The sequence below is a fragment of the Pogoniulus pusillus genome, unplaced genomic scaffold (genome assembly GCF_015220805.1).
Source record: "Pogoniulus pusillus isolate bPogPus1 unplaced genomic scaffold, bPogPus1.pri scaffold_64_arrow_ctg1, whole genome shotgun sequence".
Taxonomy (NCBI): Eukaryota; Metazoa; Chordata; class Aves; order Piciformes; family Lybiidae; genus Pogoniulus; species Pogoniulus pusillus.
In genome coordinates, this window is record NW_026974714.1 from 715,703 (window position 1) to 733,582 (window position 17,880).

At 66.0% G+C, this 17,880-nt stretch overlaps 1 protein-coding gene across 1 annotated transcript; it reads left to right on the forward strand.

Moving 5' to 3' along the window:
- Positions 1 to 5,703: 5,703 nt before the first annotated feature.
- On the forward strand, positions 5,704 to 13,501 carry OS9 (OS9 endoplasmic reticulum lectin). The gene is made up of 9 exons (XM_064141727.1): positions 5,704 to 6,037; positions 7,000 to 7,122; positions 7,847 to 7,953; positions 8,058 to 8,103; positions 8,867 to 8,955; positions 9,075 to 9,332; positions 9,416 to 9,761; positions 10,600 to 10,709; positions 13,202 to 13,501. The coding sequence occupies exons 1-9, from the start codon at positions 5,719 to 5,721 to the stop codon at positions 13,328 to 13,330; spliced, it is 1,527 nt and encodes a 508-aa protein (XP_063997797.1). The 5' UTR covers positions 5,704 to 5,718; the 3' UTR covers positions 13,331 to 13,501.
- Positions 13,502 to 17,880: the final 4,379 nt, after the last annotated feature.

A 17,880-nucleotide genomic window follows, 5' to 3' on the forward strand; every position in this document is an offset into this window, starting at 1 on the left:
ACCAAAAGCATCAAACCCCAAAAACATCAAACCCCCAAACACCAAAACCCCAAAAGCATCAAACCTCAAAAGCAATCAAACCCCAAAACATCAAACCCCAAAAGTACCAAACTCTAAATCACCAAACCCCAAAGCACCAAACCCCAAAAACATCAAACTCCAAAGCATCAAACCCCAAAAGAACCAAACCTCAAAAGCATCAAACCCCAAAGGATTCAACCCCAAAAGAACCAAACCCCAAAGCACCAAACCCCAAAAGAACCAAACCCCAAAAGCACCAAACCTTAAAATCACCAAACCCCAAAGCACCAAACCCCAAAAGAACCAAACCCCAAATCCCCAAACCCCAAAAGCACCAAACCTCAAAAGCACCAAACCCCAAAAGAACCAAGCTCCAAATCACCAAACCCCAAAACATCAAACCCCAAATCCCCAAACCCCAAAAGCACCAAACCTCAAAAGCACCAAACCCCAAAAGAACCAAACTCCAAATCACCAAACCCCAAAACATCAAACCCCAAAGCAGCAAACCCCAAAGCACCAAACCCCAAAAGAACCAAGCCCCAAAGCACCAAACCCCAAAAGAACCAAACCCCAAAGCACCAAACTCCAAAACATCAAACCCCAAAGCATCAAACCCCAAAAGAACCAAACCTCAAAAGCACCAAACCTCAAAGGATTCAAACCCCAAAAGAACCAAACCCCAAATCCCCAAACCCTAAAATCAAACCCCAAAACATCAAACCCCAAAACACCAAACCCCAAATCCTCAAACCCCAAAACATCAAACCCCAAAGCACCAACCCCCAAATCCCCAAACCCCTAAAGAACCAAACCCCAGAGCACCAAACCCCAAAAGAACCAAACCTCAAAAGCATCAAACCCCAAAGGATTCAAACCCCAAAAGCACCAAACCCCAAATCCCCAAACCCCAAAACATCAAACCCAAAAGCACCAAACCTCAAAGCACCAAACCCCAAATCTCCAAACCCCAAAAGAACCAAGCCCCAAAGCACCAAACCCCAAAAGCACCAAACCTCAAAGGATTCAAACCCCAAAAGAACCAAACCCCAAAGCACCAAACCCCAAAGCACCAAACCCCAAAAGAACCAAACCCCAAATCCCCAAACCCCAAAACATCAAACCCCAAAAGAACCAAACCCCAAAAGCACCAAACCTCAAAAGCACCAAACCCCAAAGGATCCAAACCCCAAAAGAACCAAGCCCCAAAGCATCAAACCCCAAATCCCCAAACCCTAAAATCACCAAGCCCCAAATCCCCAAACCCCAAAACACCAAACCCCAAATCCCCAAACCCCAAAAGAACCAAACCCCAGAGCACCAAACCCCAAAAGAACCAAACCTCAAAAGCACCAAACCCCAAAGGATTCAAACCCCAAAAGAACCAAACCCCAAAGCACCAAACCCCAAAACATCAAACCCCAAAGCACCAAACCCCAAATCCCCGAACCCCAAAAGAACCAAACCCCAAAGCACCAAACCCCAAAACATCAAACCCCAAAAGAACCAAACCTCATAAGCATCAAACCCCAAAGGATTCAAACCCCAAAAGAACCAAGCCCCAAAGCATCAAACCCCAAAGCATCAAACCCTAAATCACCAAACCCCAAATCCCCAAACCCTAAAATCACCAAACCCCAAAAGAACCAAACCTCAAAAGCACCAAACCTCAAAAGCATCAAACCCCAAAGGATTCAAACCCCAAAAGAACCAAGCCCCAAAGCATCAAACCCTAAATCACCAAACCCCAAATCCCTAAACCCCAAACCCTAAAACCCCAAAGCACCAAACCCCAAAACATCAAACCCCAAAAGCACCAAACCTCAAAAGCACCAAACCTCAAAAGCATCAAACCCCAAAGGATTCAAACCCCAAAAGAACCAAGCCCCAAAGCATCAAACCCTAAATGACCAAACACAAAAGCATCAAACCCCAAATCCCCAAACCCCAAATCCCCAAACCCCAAAACATCAAACCCCAAATCCCCAAACCCCAAAAGAACCAAACCCCAAATCCCCAAACCCCAAATCCCCAAACCCCAAAGCACCAAACCCCAAAAGCACCAAGCCCCAAAGCAGCCTAAAGAGTCTCCTTCTGGAGGGCACCTTAAGGCACCTGGAAGAGGAGGAGGTTGTCAGGAGCAGTCAGCATGGATTCACCCAGGGGCAGTGACTAACCTGAGAGTATTATGGGATGCCATAACTGGCTGGGTAGGCTCAGAGCAGTGGCTGGAGTCTGCCTTGCCCTTAGCAAGGCCTTTGGCACCACCTCCCATGGCATCCTGGTGAGCCAGCTGAGGAGGTGTGGGCTGGCAGAGTGGGCAGTGAGGTGGGTTAGGAACTGGGTACAAGACAGGGCTCAGAGTGGTGCTCAGTGGTGCCAGGGCCAGCTGGAGAGCTGTGCCCAGTGCAGTGCCCCAGAGATCAGTGCTGCCTCCAGTGCTGTTCAGAGCCTTCATCAAGGGCATTGCTGAGGGCACAGACAGACAGAGCCTGCTCAGCAAGGTTGGTGCTGACACCAACCTGGGAGGCTTGGCTGAGCCAGCTGCAGACTGTGCTGCCATCCAGAGAGAGCTGGGCACAGAGCTGGGCACAGAGCTGGGCAGGCAGAGCTGGGCATAGAGCTGGGCAGACAGAGAACTGGGCAGGCAGAGCTAGGCACAGAGAACTGGGCAGGCAGAGCTGGGCACAGAGAGCTGGCACAGAGAGCTGGGCAGACAGAACTGGGCACAGAGCTGGGCAGGCAGAGTTGGGCACAGAGCTGGGCAGACAGAGCTGGGCAGGCAGAGCTGGGCACAGAGCTGGGCAGGCAGAGCTGGGCAGGCAGAGCTGGGCACAGAGACCTGGGCAGGCAGAGCTGGGCACAGAGAGCTGGCACAGAGAGCTGGGCAGACAAAACTGGGCACAGAGCTGGGCAGACAGAGCTGGGCACAGAGCTGGGCAGACAGAGCTGGGCAGGCAGAGCTGGGCACAGAGCTGGGCAGACAGAGCTGGGCAGGCAGAGCTGGGCACAGAGCTGGGCACAGAGGAACCAGATGAGGTCCAACAAGGCCAAGTGGAGAGTCTTGCACCTGGGGAGGACTAAAACCTGCAGCAGCAGAGGCTGGGAGGTGCCTGCTGGAGAGCAGCGCTGGGGAGGGTCCTGGCAGTGCTGGGGAGAACATCCAGGGGCAGCAGTGTGCCCTGGGGGCAAGAGGGGCCTGGGGGCACCAAGCAGACTGTGCCCAGCAGAGCCAGGGAGGTTCTCCTGCCCCTCTGCTCTGCCCTGCTGAGAGCTCATCTTGAGCTCTGCCTTCAGTTTGGGGCTCCTCAGCTGCAGAGGGACAGGAACTGCTGGGGAGAGTCCAAGGGAGGGCTGTGAGGATGAGGAGGGGACTGGAGCTGGGTGAGGAGGAGAGGCTGAGGGCCCTGGGGCTGAGAGTCTGGAGGGGAGAAGCCTGAGAGGGGATTGGATCAGTGTCTGTGAGTGCCTGAGGGGTGGGGGCAGGGGGGGGACAGGCTCTGGGGGTCAGCAGAGGGGGATCAGGCTCTGGGGGCCAGCAGGGGGGGTCAGGCTCTGGGGTCAGCAGGGGGGGGACAGGCTCTGGGGGTCAGCAGGGGGGGGCAGGCTCTGGGGGTCAGCAGGGGGGGGTCAGCAGGGGGGGGTCAGGCTCTGGGGGTCAGCAGGGGGGGGTCAGCAGGGGGGGGTCAGGCTCTGGGGGTCAGCAGGGGGGGACAGGCTCTGGGGGTCAGCAGGGGGGGTCAGGCTCTGGGGTCAGCAGGGGGGGGACAGGCTCTGGGGGTCAGCAGGGGGGGGCAGGCTCTGGGGGTCAGCAGGGGGGGGTCAGGCTCTGGGGGTCAGCAGGGGGGGGTCAGGCTCTGCTGGAAGCTGCAGCACAGCTCAGGAGGTTCAGCTCAGCACAGGAGGAACTTCTCTGCTGTGAGGGTGCCAGAGCCTGGCACAGGCTGCCCAGAGAGGTTGTGGAGTCTCCTTCCCTGGAGCCCTCCCAGCCCTGTCTGGAGCTGTTCCTGTGTGCCCTGGGCTGGACTCTGTGGCCCTGCTCTGGCAGGGGCTGGACTGGATGAGCTCCTTGGGTCCCTTCCAACCCCTGGCACCTGGGAGCTGTGCAAAGAGCCTTGAAGGCCCTGGGCAGGCTGGCTGAGGGCACAGGGGCATCGATGCCCTCAGCTGCAGGAGGGCAGTGCTGCAGGGCACAGGGAGTGGTGCTTGGTTAACAAAGTGGCTCAGAGAGGGTGGTGCCACCCATGGAGTTTTGGAGCATTATGTGGCACCAGCTCTGCTGGCAGCAGGGGCAATACATCTGTCCTGGAGAGGGGCACATAGGCTGGCACATGAGTTGGCAGAGCTCATCCAAAGGGCTTTGAACCAGGCTGATGGAGAAGGGGAGTGGTAGTGGATGGGAGGTTGAGCAGGAGGCAGCAGTGTGCCCTTACAGTGCCCACCTGGGGTGCATTGGAAGGGTTGGCAGGGCAAGGGAGGTTCTCCTGCCCACTCTGCTCTGCCCTGCTGAGGCCACATCTGGAACCTTGTGCCCAGTTCTGGGCCCCTCTGTTCGAGAAGGACCTCAGGGAGCTGCTGGAGAGAGTCCAGCCCAGAGGCAGAGCTGCTGCAGGCACTGAGCATCCTCCTCAGGAGCAGAGCCTGAGGGGGGCTTGGAGGAGCAGCCTCAGGGCTGCCCTCACTCCTGCTGCTGGGGAGGGACAAGTGAGTGCCAGGCTCTGCTGGGTGGTGCCCAGTGCCAGGCCAAGGGGCAGTGCTGGGAGCTGAGGCATAGGAAGCTCTGTGAAAGTGTGAGGGCAAATTTCTTCACTACGAGGGTGGCACTGCCCTGGAGGCTGCCCAGGGGGCTCAGCCCTGCCCACCTTTGGTCCAGCCCTGCCCACCTGGGGTGGTCCCAGCCCTGCTCACTTTTGGTCCATCCATGCCCACCTGGGGTGGTCTCAGCCCTGCCCAACTTAGGTCCATGTATGCCCACTTGTGGTGGTCTCATCCCTGCCCACCTTTGGCCCATCCATGCCCATCTGGGGTTGTCTCAGCCCTGCCCACCTTAGGTCCATCTCTGCCCACCTTAGATCCATCCGTGCCCACCTGTGGTGGCCTCAGCTCTGCCCACCTTAGGTCCATCCCTGCCCACCTTTCATCCATCCATGCCCACCTGTGGTGGCCTCACCTCTGCCCACCTTAGATCCATCCATGCCCACCTGTGGTGGCCTCAGCCCTGCCCACCTTAGGTCCATCTCTGCCCACCTTAGGTCCATCCCTGCCCACCTTTCATCCATCAATGCCCACCTGTGGTGGCCTCAGCTCTGCCCACCTTAGGTCCATCTCTGCCCACCTTTGGTCCAGCCCTGCCCACCTGGGGTGGTCCCAGCCCTGCCCACTTTTGGTCCATCCATGCCCACCTGGGGTGGTCCCAGCCCTGCCCAACTTAGGTCCATGCATGCCCACTTGTGGTGGTCTCATCCCTGCCCACCTTTGGCCCATCCATGCCCATCTGGGGTTGTCTCAGCCCTGCCCACTTTTGGTCCATCTCTGCCCACCTTTCATCCATCAATGCCCACCTGTGGTGGCCTCAGCTCTGCCCACCTTAGGTCCATCTCTGCCCACCTTAGGTCCATCCCTGCCCACCTGTGGTCATCTCACCCCTGCCCACCTTTGCAGCCTCCCTCTCTGAAGGGACACTCAAGCCCCACCTGGATGCCAACCTGTGCGATCGATGCACTCTGGCTGCTGCTGCTGCCCTGGCAGGGGCCGAGGCTTGGACTGGCAGAGCTGTGCCCTTCCAGCCTATGCCCTGCTCTGCCTCCTGTGCAGTTCCTGTGTGAGGAGGGTGCTGGGGACTACCTGGCACGCGTGGACGAGCCCCAGTCCTGCTCCTACGTGCTGACGGTGCACACCCCCCGCCTGTGCCACCATCCCTTCCTGCGCCCCCCTGCCAGCGCCGCGCCGCAGCCCATCCTGTGCCAGCCTGCGCTCAGCCCCGCCCAGTACGTGCAGTACGTCCGGGCACAAGTCTGTGAGTAGCAGCAGCAGCAGCAGCACTGCCCCCCCCCGGGGGCAGCCACAGCCCTCCCTGCCCCCCCCCCCCCCCCCGCCCCTGGCAGACACAGCCTGGGCACAAAGGTGACAGTGAGGCCCCTCTGTGCCCGCCCCTTTGTGCCTGTCCTTGTGTGCCCATCCCTTTGTGCCCACCCCTCTGTGCCTGTCCTTGTGTGCCCATCCCTTTGTGCCCATCCCTTTGTGCCCACCCCTCTGTGCCTGTCCTTGTGTGCCCATCCCTTTGTGCCCGTCCCTCTGTGCCTGTCGCTCTGTGCCCACCTCTCTGTGCCCACCCCTCTATGCCTGTCCCTGTGTGCCCACCTCTCTGTGCCCGTCCTTCTGTGCCCGTCCGTCTGTGCCCACCTCTCTGTGCCCGTCCTTCTGTGCCTGTCCCTCTGTGCCCACCCCTCTGTGCCTGCCCCTCTGTGCCCAACCCTCTGTGCCCAACCCTCTGTGCCCACCCCTCTGTGCCTGTCCCTGTGTGCCCACCTCTCTGTGCCCGTCCTTCTGTGCCCATCCCTCTGTGCCCACCTCTCTGTGCCCACCCCTCTGTGCCTGTCCTTGTGTGCCCATCCCTTTGTGCCCGTCCCTCTGTGCCTGTCGCTCTGTGCCCACCCCTCTGTGCCTGTCCCCATGTGCCCACCTCTCTGTGCCCGTCCTTCTGTGCCTGTCCATGTGTGCCCACCTCTCTGTGCCCACCCCTCTGTGCCTGTCCCTGTGTGCCCACCTCTCTGTGCCCACCCCTCTGTGCCTGTCCCTGTGTGCCCACCTCTCTGTGCCCGTCCTTCTGTGCCTGTCCCTGTGTGCCCACCTCTCTGTGCCCACCCCTTTGTGCCTGTCCCTGTGTGCCCACCTCTCTGTGCCCACCCCTCTGTGCCCACTCCCCCTGTGCCCACTCCCCCTGTGCCCACCCCCCTGTGCCCACCCCCCTGTGCCCAGCTGACACCAAGCGGAAGGTGGAGGAGATCTCGGAGGAGCTGCGGACGTTGGACAGCAGAGTGTGGAGTGAGAGGGACAGCCCTGGGCACCCCCCCGCGGGCACAGTGCCAGCTGCGAGTGATGGTACAGCCCCTGGCACCTCCTCACCTCCCCCTGGGGGCACCACAGTCCCTGTGCCCTCCTCACCCCTATGGTGGCATCACAGCCCTGGCACCTCCTCACCCCTATGGTGACACCACAATCCCTGTGCCCTGCTCACCCCCATGGGCATACCACAACCCCTGTGCCCTCCTCGCCCCTATGGTGGCACCACAGCCCTGGCACCTCCTCACCCCTATGGTGACACTACAGTCCCTGTGCCCTGCTCACCCCCATGGGCATACCACAGCCCCTGTGCCCTGCTCACCCCTATGGTGGCACCACAGCCCTGGCTCCTCCTTACCCCCATGGTGACACCACAGTCTCTGTGCCCTCCTCGCCCCTATGGTGGCACCACAGCCCTGGCACCTCTTCATCCCCATGGGCACACCACAGCCCCTGTGCTCTCCTCACCCCCATGGTGGCACCACAGCTCCTGTGCCCTCCTCACCCCCATGGTGACACCACAGCCCTGGCACCTCTTCATCCCCATGGGCACACCACAGCCCCTGTGCCCTCCTCATCCTATGGTGACACCACAGCCCCTATGCCCTTCCCACCCCCATAGTGCCACCACAGCCCTGGCACCTCTTCATTCCCATGGGCACACCACAATTCCTGTACCCTCCTCACCCCTATGGTGGCACCACAGCCCTGCCACCTCTTCATGCCCATGGGCACACCACAGCCTCTGTGCCCCCTTCTGTAGTGCCAGCCCCAGCCAGGGACGAGCTGGACCCAGCCAAGGAGGTGGCATTCTGGCAGCGTGTGCGTGAGGTGACCAGCAAGGGGCACAGCCAGCAGGACAGTGCCAAGGTGCGTGCCCAGGGGCAGCCTGGTGCCACCAGCGTGGCCAAGCTGGTGGCACCTGCAGGGAGCAGCTGAGGCTCCTCCTCCTTCCCCTCATCTCCTCCCCACAGGCAGAGGAACCAACCCCAAAGGCAGCTGCTGGTGCCCAGGCGGCTGGTGAGTGCCCAGGGGGTGCCCAGTGGTGGCATCTGCCTGTCCCACAGCCTTTGCCAGCCATGCCCACCTGTGGTGGCCTCATCTCTGCCCACCTTTGGTCCATCCCTGCCCACCTTTGGTCTATCCCTGCCCACTTTTGGTCCATCCCTGCCCACCTTTGGTCTATCCCTGCCCACCTTTGGTCCATCCCTGCCCACCTTTGGTCCATCCCCGCCTGCCTGTGATCCCTCCCTGCCCACCTGTGATCCATCCCTGCCCACCTGTGCTCCCTCCCTGCCCACCTGTGATCCATCCATGCCCACCTGTGATCCATCCCTGCCCACCTGTGATCCCTCCCTGCCCACCTGTGATCCATCCCTGCCCACCTGTGATCCATCCCTGCTCACCTGTGCTCCCTCCATGCCCACCTGTGATCCATCCCTGCCCACCTGTGATCCCTCCCTGCCCACCTTTGGTCCCTCCCTGCCCACCTGTGATACATCCCTGCCCACCTTTGGTCCATCCCTGCCCACCTTTGGTCCCTCCCTGCCCACCTTTGGTCCCTCCCTGCCCACCTTTGGTACATCCCTGCCCACCTGTGATCCATCCCTGCCCACCTTTGGTCCCTCCCTGCCTACCTGTGATCCATCCCTGCCCACCTGTGATCCATCCCTGCCCACCTTTGGTCCCTCCCTGCCTACCTGTGATCCATCCCTGCCCACCTGTGATCCCTCCCTGCCCACCTTTGGTCCCTCCCTGCCCACCTCTGCTCCCTCCCTGGCAGACGCACGCAGGAAGATCCATTTCAAGGTGATCAGGAGCCCTGGGGACCTGCTGCAGTTCATTGAGGAGCTGAAGGAGAGCACCAAGAAGGTGATGGAGCACCCAGGGCCCTCCTCTGCCCCACCCACGCTGGGGCCAGGCCCCTCGGGCAGCTTCTCCGTGCCTCAGTTTCCCCCCCAGAGGGACCAGAACCTTCCCTCTGCCTGCAGGCCAAGGAGAAGGTGAGCAAAGAGGAGGAGGAGGAGGAGACAGCAGCAGCAACCAAGGCTTCCCCACCCCACCCTGTCCCTGAGGAGCCCCCAGCGGGCGAGAAGGAGGAAGAGGAGGAGGAGGAGGAGGATGGAGACCTGCTGGGGGGCTTCGAGAAGGAGCTGGAGGCTGTGCTGCTGCCGCGGGAGCAGATGGCACAGCTGAAGGAGGAGGTGAAGACAGAGATGGAGAAGGAGTTTGACAACATCATCAACGAGGTGGGGGCACCGCCCCGGGGGTGGGCATCCCCTGGCCAGGCTGCGGGGCCCCTGCTGATGCCCACCTCGGCTGGCACCCGCAGGTGGAGGACGAGCTGGAGGGGGAGGGTCTGAAGGGAGAGTTCGACCGCACCCAGGCCTCCAAGTCCTTGGCCTCAACCCTGCACCGCCTGATGGACAAACTGGACGGAGGAGGACCCAGCCCCGCCCCGGAGAGAGAGGAGGAGGAGGAGGAGGAGGAAGAGGGCGCAGGGAGGAAGGGCACTCCCAGCCCCGCCGCTGACAACCGCCTGAGGGTGAGGGTCAGCAGGGTGGGGGCTGGCAGCGCCCCCCAGCAGGAGCCTCCCCCCCGGCGGGACAGTGCCCAGCTGCAGCACATCGAGAGCGAGGTCCGGGAGCTGCTGGCCAAGGAGGGGCTGCGAGCAGAAGGTAGGGGGCTTGGGGTGCCCCCCCCCGGCCCCAGCACCACCACCCCCACCCCGGCTCCTCTGTGGCCATAGCACACACCCCCCCCCGCCCCCCGTCACCCCCCTTGTCACACAACCCCTGGCACCCTCACACACCCCCCCCACATCCCCCCATAACTCATTAACCCCCCCCATCACACACCCCCTGGCACCCCCCCTTATAACCCCCCCTCTCATAGGCCTCCCATCACACACCCCCTGTCACCCCCCCTTATAACCCCCCCTCTCATAGGCCTCCCATCACACACCCCCTGTCACCCCCCCCTTATAACCCTCCCTGTCACCCCCCTTGTCACACACCCCCTGTCACCTCCCCGTCACCCCCCCCACATCCCCCCCATAACCCCCTCATAACCCCCCCATCACACACCCCCTGTCACCCCTCCCATCACCTCCCCATCCCACCCCCCTGTCACACCCCTCTTGTCACCCCCCTTTGTCCCCCCCATCACCCCCCCATCCCTCCCCCATCACACACCCTCTGTCCCCCCACCCCGTCACACCCCCCCCCACCGCCCCCATCACCCCCCCTTGTCACCCCCCTATCACCCCCTCATCACACCCCCCCGTCCCCCCGACCCTGTCACACACCCCCTCTCACTCCCCCGTCCCACCCCCCTGTCACTCTCCCTTGTCCCCACACCTTGTCACCCCCCCTTGTCCCCCCCCATCCCCCCCCCCATCCCCCCCCCATCACACACCCTCTGTCCCCCCCACCCCGTCACACCCCCCCCTCACCGCCCCCATCACCCCCACTGCCCCCCCCCGGCCACCCCCACCTCGGCTCTGCCCCCCCCCAGGCAAGATCGAGATCAAGATCGTGAGGGCAGGAGGGGGCGAGGAGGAGGAGGGGCAGTGGCTGTCGGAGGAAGACACCAAGAGCCTCAAGGAGATCTTCCTCAGCATCCTGGTGAGGGGGGGCAGGGGGCACCCACCTGGGGGGCACCAGCACCCACCTGGGGGGCACCAACACCCACCCTGGGGGCACCAGCACCCACCCTGGGGGCACCAACACCCACCCTGGGGGCACCAGCACCCACCCTGGGGGCACCAACACCCACCCTGGGCCACCAGCACCCACCCTGGAGGGCACCAACACCCATCCCGGGGGCACCAACACCCACCCTGAGCCACCAGCACCCACCCTGGGCCACCAACACCCACCCTGGGGCACCAGCACCCACCCTGGGGCACCAGCACCCACCCTGGGGGCACCAACACCCACTCTGGGGGCACCAACACCCACTCTGGGGGGCACCAACACCCACCTAGGGGGCACCAGCACCCACCCTGAGCCACCAGCACCCACCCTGGGGGCACCAGCACCCACCCTGGGGGCACCAACACCCACCCTGGGGGCACCAGCACCCACCCTGGGGGCACCAACACCCACCCTGGGGGGCACCAACACCCACCCTGGGGCACCAGCACCCACCCTGAGCCATCAGCACCTACCCTGGGGGCACCAGCACCCACCCTGGGGCTGCAGCACCCACCCTGGGGGGCACCAACACCCACCCTGGGGCACCAGCACCCACCCTGGGGGCACCAGCACCCACCCTGAGCCATCAGCACCCACCCTGGGGGCACCAGCACCCACCCTGGGGCACCAACACCCACCCTGAGCCATCAGCACCCACCCTGGGCCACCAACACCCACCCTGGGGGCACCAACACCCACCCTGGGGGGCACCGGCACCCACCCTGGGGGGCACCAACACCCACCCTGGGCCACCAGCACCCACCCTGGGGGGCACCAACACCCACCCTAGGGGCACCAACACCCACCTAGGGGGCACCAGCACCCACCTGGGGGGCACCAACACCCACCCTGGGGGGCACCAGCACCCACCCTGGGGGGCACCAACACCCACCCTGGGGCTGCAGCACCCACCCTGGGGGGCACCAACACCCACCCTGGGGCACCAGCACCCACCCTGGGGGGCACCAACACCCACCCTGGGGGGCACCAACACCCACCCTGGGGCTGCAGCACCCCCCCTGGGGGGCACCAACACCCACCCTGGGGCACCAACACCCACCCTGGGGCACCAGCACCCACCTGGGGGGCACCAACACCCACCCTGGGGCACCAACACCCACCCTGGGGCTGCAGTACCCACCTGGGGGCCACCAGCACCCACCCTGGGGCTGCAGCACCCACCCTGGGGGCACCAACACCCACCCTGGGGGCACCAACACCCACCCTGGGGCACCAACACCCACCCTGGGGGCACCAACACCCACCCTGGGGCAGCAGCACCCACCCTGGGGGGCACCAACACCCACCCTGGGGCACCAACACCCACCCTGGGGCTGCAGTACCCACCTGGGGGCCACCAGCACCCACCCTGGGGCTGCAGCACCCACCCTGGGGGCACCAACACCCACCCTGAGCCACCAGCACCCACCCTGGGGGCACCAGCACCCACCCTGGGGCACCAGCACCCACCCTGGGGGCACCAACACCCACCCTGGGGGCAGCCCTGAGGGGGGTGGGGAGGATGCCCCAGGGAGGTTGTGCCCCCCCCCAATGCTCTGTGCCCCCCCATGCCCCCTGTGCCCTGCCAATGCCCTGTGCCCCCCCCATGACCTTTGTACCCTCATGCCCTGTGTGCCCCTCCATGCCCTCTGTGCCCCTCCATGCCCTCTGTGCCCCTCCATGCCCTCTGTCCCCCCATGCCCTGTGCCCCCCATGCCCTGTGCCCTCTGTGCCCCCCATACCCTCTGTGCCCCCCATGCCCTCCATGCCCTCTGTGCCCCCCATGACTCCGTGCCCCCCCATGCCCTGTGCCCCCCCATGTCCTCAATATCCGTGCCCGGTGTGCCCCCCACCCCCATGCCCTCTGTGCCCTCCTGTTCCCTGTGTCCCCTCCATGCCCTCTGTGCCCCCCATGCCCTCTGTGCTCCCCATTCCCTCTGTGCCCCCCGTGCCCTCTGTGCCCTCCCGTGACTCTGTCCCCCCATGCCCTCTGTGCCCCCTGTGACTCCGTGCCCCCCATGCCCTCTGTGCCCCCCATGCCCTTTGTCCCCCCCGTGCCCTCTGTCCCCCCATGCCCTCTGTGCCCCCCATTCCCTCTGTGCCCCCCGTGCCCTCTGTGCCCCCCATTCCCTCTGTGCCCCCCATGCCCTTTGTCCCCCCTGTGCCCTCTGTGCCCCCCGTGCCCTCTGTGCCCCCCATTCCCTCTGTGCCCCCCATGCCCTTTGTCCCCCCTGTGCCCTCTGTGCCCCCCATTCCCTCTGTGCCCCCCGTGCCCTCTGTGCCCCCCATTCCCTCTGTGCCCCCCATTCCCTCTGTGCCCCCCCATGCCCCCCGTGCCCCCCATGCCCCCCCCATGCCCCCCGTGCCCCCGTGCCCCCGTGCCCGCCGTGACTCCGTGCCCCCCCCGCGTGTGCCCGCAGATCCAGGGCACGGAGGAGGCGCAGCAGGAGCGGCGCCGGCAGCAGGCGCTGGAGGCCAATTACCGCTTCGTGTGGGGGGGCCGGGAGGAGCCTCCCCCCCCCGCGGACGCTGAGGACTCTGATTTCTGACCCCCCCCCCGACCCCCCCCCCCCAACCTCTGCCTCTGTGTCCCCTCCCCCACCGCACTGCGGGGCTGGGCACAGGACGCCCGGACAGGGGCTTGGTGCCCTCCCCCGGTGCCCCCCACCCTGCCCCCGACAGTGCCCCCCCCACACCCCCCCCCCCCCCCCCAAGCAGTGCCCCCCCGCCCCAGGGGGGGCTGTTTGGAGGGGGGGGGGGGGGGGGGCACCTCCTCCTCGTGTGTGTGTCCCCACCCTGAGGACGGGCACAGTTGTGGCATGGATGAGCTGGGGCGGGGGGGGGGGGTGGGGGGGTTGGGAGGAGATTGGGGGCGGGGGGGGTCTGATTTTGGGGGGGGGGTGGGGCTGCTGATACCACTGGAGCCGTTTGCACAGCGCCCCCTGCCCCCCCCCAGCTCTCTTCCCGGGGCGGGGGGGGGGGGTTGGGGGGGGCACTCTCTCATAATGAGATGTTAATGAGGTCCTTAACCCCCCCCTGCCCCCCCCCAGTTTTTATCAATAAACCGAGGTCAGCTCCGGGCGCTGCCTCTGGCTGTGTGGCCCCCCCCCGCCGTGGGTGTGTCCCCCCCACGTCCCCCCTCACCGTATGCCCCCCCCTCGCCGTGTGTCCTCCCCTCGCCGTGTGTCCCCCCCCGCCATGTGCCCCCCCCATGTCCCCCCCTCACCTTGTGTCCCCCCTCTCCCCGTGTGTGTCCCCCCCTCACCGTGTGTGTGTGTCCCCCCCACGTCCCCCCTCACCTTGTGCACCCCCTCTCGCCGTGTGCCCCCCCCCGCCGTGTGTCCCCCCCCCCACCATGTGTGTCCCCCCCATGTCCCCCCTCACCTTGTGCACCCCCTCTCGCCGTGTGTTCCCCCCCCGCCGTGTCTCCCCCTCGCCATGTGTGTCCCCCCCGCCGTGTGTCCCCCCCATGTCCCCCCTCTCCCCGTGTGTGTCCCCCCCCCTCGCCTTGTCCCCACGCAGCATCCTCTGCCTGCCTCTCCCCCCCCCCCCCGGCAGAGGCTGTGCCCCCCCCCCCGCCCCGCTCCTGTCACTGTGGGGGGGTCCTTGGGGCGGGTCCTGGGGCTCAGCACCCCCAGACTGGAGGCCAAGGAGGAGGGGTCGAAGGTGCGCGGCAGCCAATCAGGGCGAGGGTGGGGCAGGAGCCGGGGGCGGGACCTTGCGGGAGGGAGGGGCCAGGTACGGACGGGAGCGGGACCGGAGCCCCCCCAGGGAGAGCGGAACCACCGGAACCGACCCCCGGGGGCAATGGAGCCTCGGGAGAGCGGAGCCGCCGGGGACGGTGCAGGCACCGGGGACAGCGGAGGCGCCGCGACCGACCCGGGACAGCTACCGGGGCCGGGACAGCTACCGGGGCCGGGACAGCTACCGGGGCCGGGACAGCTACCGGGGCCAGGGGAGCTACCGGGGCCAGAGGAGATACCGGGGCCAGAGGAGCTACCGGGGACAGAGGAGATACCGGGGCCAGGGGAGCTACCGGGGCCAGGGGAGCTACCGGGGCCAGAGGAGCTACCGGGACAGGGGAGCTACCGGGGCCAGAGGAGCTACCGGGGCCGGAGGAGCTACCGGGGCCAGAGGAGCTACCGGGGCCAGAGGAGCTACCGGGGCCAGGGGAGCTACCGGGGCCAGGGGAGCTACCGGGGCCAGAGGAGCTACCGGGGCCTGGGGAGCTACCGGGGGCTGTCCCTGGGACAGCGGAGGCGCCTCGACCGCCACGGGACAACAGAGCTACCGGGGACAGGGGAGCTACCGGGTCTGTCCCCGGGACAGCGGAGGTGCTGCGACCGCCCCGGGACAACAGAGCTACCGGGCATAGTGCGGGCACTGGGGACAGTGCAGGCACCGGGGACAGTGCGGGCACTGGGGACAGTGCGGGCACCGGGGACAGTGCGGGCACCGGGGACAGTGCGGGCACCGGGGACAGTGCGGGCACCGGGGACAGTGCAGGCACCGGGGACAGTGCAGGCACCGGGGACAGCGGAGCCGTTGCGACCCACGCCGGGAGAGCAGAGCTACCGGGGATACCGGGACCCTCGGGAGAGCAGAGCTACCGGGGATACCGGGACCCTCGGGAGACCAGAGCTACCGGGGATACCGGGACCCTCGGGAGAGCAGAGCTACCGGGACCCCCTAGGGGGAGTAGAGCCACCGAGGGCAGTGCAGCCGCCGGGACCCCCGGGGATATAGTGACCCCCCCTGGAGAGCGGAGTCGCTGGGGACAGCCGAGCTACCGGGACCCCCCGGAGCAACGGGGCCACCGGGACCCCCGGGGACAGCAGAGTCACCGGGGACAGAGACACCACCGGGGAAGGAGACCCTCGGGAAGACAGAGCCGGCAGCACCCCCGGGAGAAGAGAACCGGCAGCACTCCCGGTAGGACAGAACCGGCAGCACCCCCGGGAGAAGAGAACCGGCAGCACCCCTGGGAGGACAGAACCGGCAGCACTCCCGGGAGAAGAGAACCGGCAGCACCCCCGGGAGGACAGAACCGGCAGCACCCCCGGGAGGACAGAACCGGCAGCACCCCCGGGAGAAGAGAACCGGCAGCACCCCCGGGAGGACAGAACCGGCAGCACCCCCGGGAGAAGAGAACCGGCAGCACCCCCGGGAGGACAGAACCGGCAGCACCCCCGGGAGGACAGAACCGGCAGCACTCCCGGGAGAAGAGAACCGGCAGCACCCCCGGGAGGACAGAACCGGCAGCACCCCCGGGAGAAGAGAACCGGCAGCACCCCCGGGAGGACAGAACCGGCAGCACTCCCGGGAGAAGAGAACCGGCAGCACCCCCGGGAGGACAGAACCGGCAGCACCCCCGGGAGAAGAGAACCGGCAGCACCCCCGGGAGGACAGAACCGGCAGCACCCCCGGGAGGACAGAACCGGCAGCACTCCCGGGAGAAGAGAACCGGCAGCACCCCCGGGAGGACAGAACCGGCAGCACTCCCGGGAGAAGAGAACCGGCAGCACCCCCGGGAGGACAGAACCGGCAGCACCCCCGGGAGGACAGAACCGGCAGCACCCCCGGGAGGACAGAACCGGCAGCACCCCCGGGAGAAGAGAACCGGCAGCACCCCCGGGAGGACAGAACCGGCAGCACTCCCGGGAGAAGAGAACCGGCAGCACCCCCGGGAGAAGAGAACCGGCAGCACCCCCGGGAGGACAGAACCGGCAGCACTCCCGGGAGAAGAGAACCGGCAGCACCCCCGGGAGGACAGAACCGGCAGCACCCCCGGGAGAAGAGAACCGGCAGCACCCCCGGGAGGACAGAACCGGCAGCACCCCCGGGAGGACAGAACCGGCAGCACCCCCGGGAGAAGAGAACCGGCAGCACCCCCGGGAGGACAGAACCGGCAGCACCCCCGGGAGGACAGAACCGGCAGCACTCCCGGGAGGACAGAACCGGCAGCACCCCCGGGAGGACAGAACCGGCAGCACTCCCGGGAGAGCGGAGCCGCCGCTCACAGCGGATCGCTCGGACTCAGCGGAGCCTCCGGGGCTAGCGGAGCCACCGGGACCCTCAAACCGACAGATTCCCGGCACCGCCCGCGGGGGCTGCTCCGCATCCCCCAGCCCCGGGACCACCCAGAGCTCGCGGGACCACCGGGGCTGACCGGGACCGCCGGGGCTGGCCGGGACCACCGGGGCTGACCGGGACCACCGGAGCTGACCAGGACCACCGGGACTGACCGGGACCGCCGGGGCTGACCGGGACCACCGGGGCTGGCCGGGACCGCCGGGGCTGGCCGGGACCACCGGAGCTGACCGGGACCGCCGGGGCTGGCCGGGACCACCGGGACTGACCGGGACCACCGGGACTTACCGGGATCACCGGGGCTGACCGGGACCGCCGGGGCTGGCCGGGACCACCGGAGCTGACCGGGACCGCCGGGGCTGGCCGGGACCGCCGGGGCTGGCCGGGACCACCGGAGCTGACCGGGACCGCCGGGGCTGGCCGGGACCGCCGGGGCTGACCGGGACCACCGGAGCTGACCGGGACCGCCTGGGCTGGCCGGGACCGCCAGGGCTGGCCAGGACCACCGGAGCTGACCGGGACCGCCGGGGCCCCCTGGCACTGCCCAGCGCCCACCGGGACCCCGAAGCCAACAGGGAGCCAAACCCTCCGGGACCCCTAAGCCGCTGCCCCCAGGTGAGGGCGCAGCTGAGGCCCCCTGACCACAGGGACCCCCCCCCACACCGCTGTGTGTGTCCCCCCCCTCCGCCTGTGCCTCCTGTCCCCATCCTGGCCCCTGGCCCCCCCACCCCCCCGCTTTAACTTGTAATAAGGAGGGGGGGAGCTCCATGTCACCCCCTCTGTGCCCACCAGATGCTCCTTGGACTCTGAGAGTCCCGGGCTAAGGTGGCAGCTCTGCCACCCCCCCCGTCAGTGATGCCACCCCCCACAATGACGTCAGCTCCCCCCCCCCCCTTGATTGGCACCCTCTAGATCCAGTTCGCCACCCCCGAGCCTTTGCCCTGGGGGTTTCCCCTCCGCGGGCTGGAGCGGGAGGAGACACCGCGGGGGGAGAGGTTACTGGGCTGGG

What these genes read in the sequence shown, in the direction of transcription:
- OS9 (XM_064141727.1), top strand. Translation starts at nt 5,719, where the DNA reads ATGCCAACCTGTGCGATCGATGCACTCTGGCTGCTGCTGCTGCCCTGG. An exon ending in GGAGGGGCTGCGAGCAGAAG is followed by an intron (nt 9,762 to 10,599) that starts GTAGGGGGCTTG and finishes GCCCCCCCCCAG; the next exon opens with GCAAGATCGAGATCAAGATC. An exon ending in AGATCTTCCTCAGCATCCTG is followed by an intron (nt 10,710 to 13,201) that starts GTGAGGGGGGGC and finishes GTGTGCCCGCAG; the next exon opens with ATCCAGGGCACGGAGGAGGC.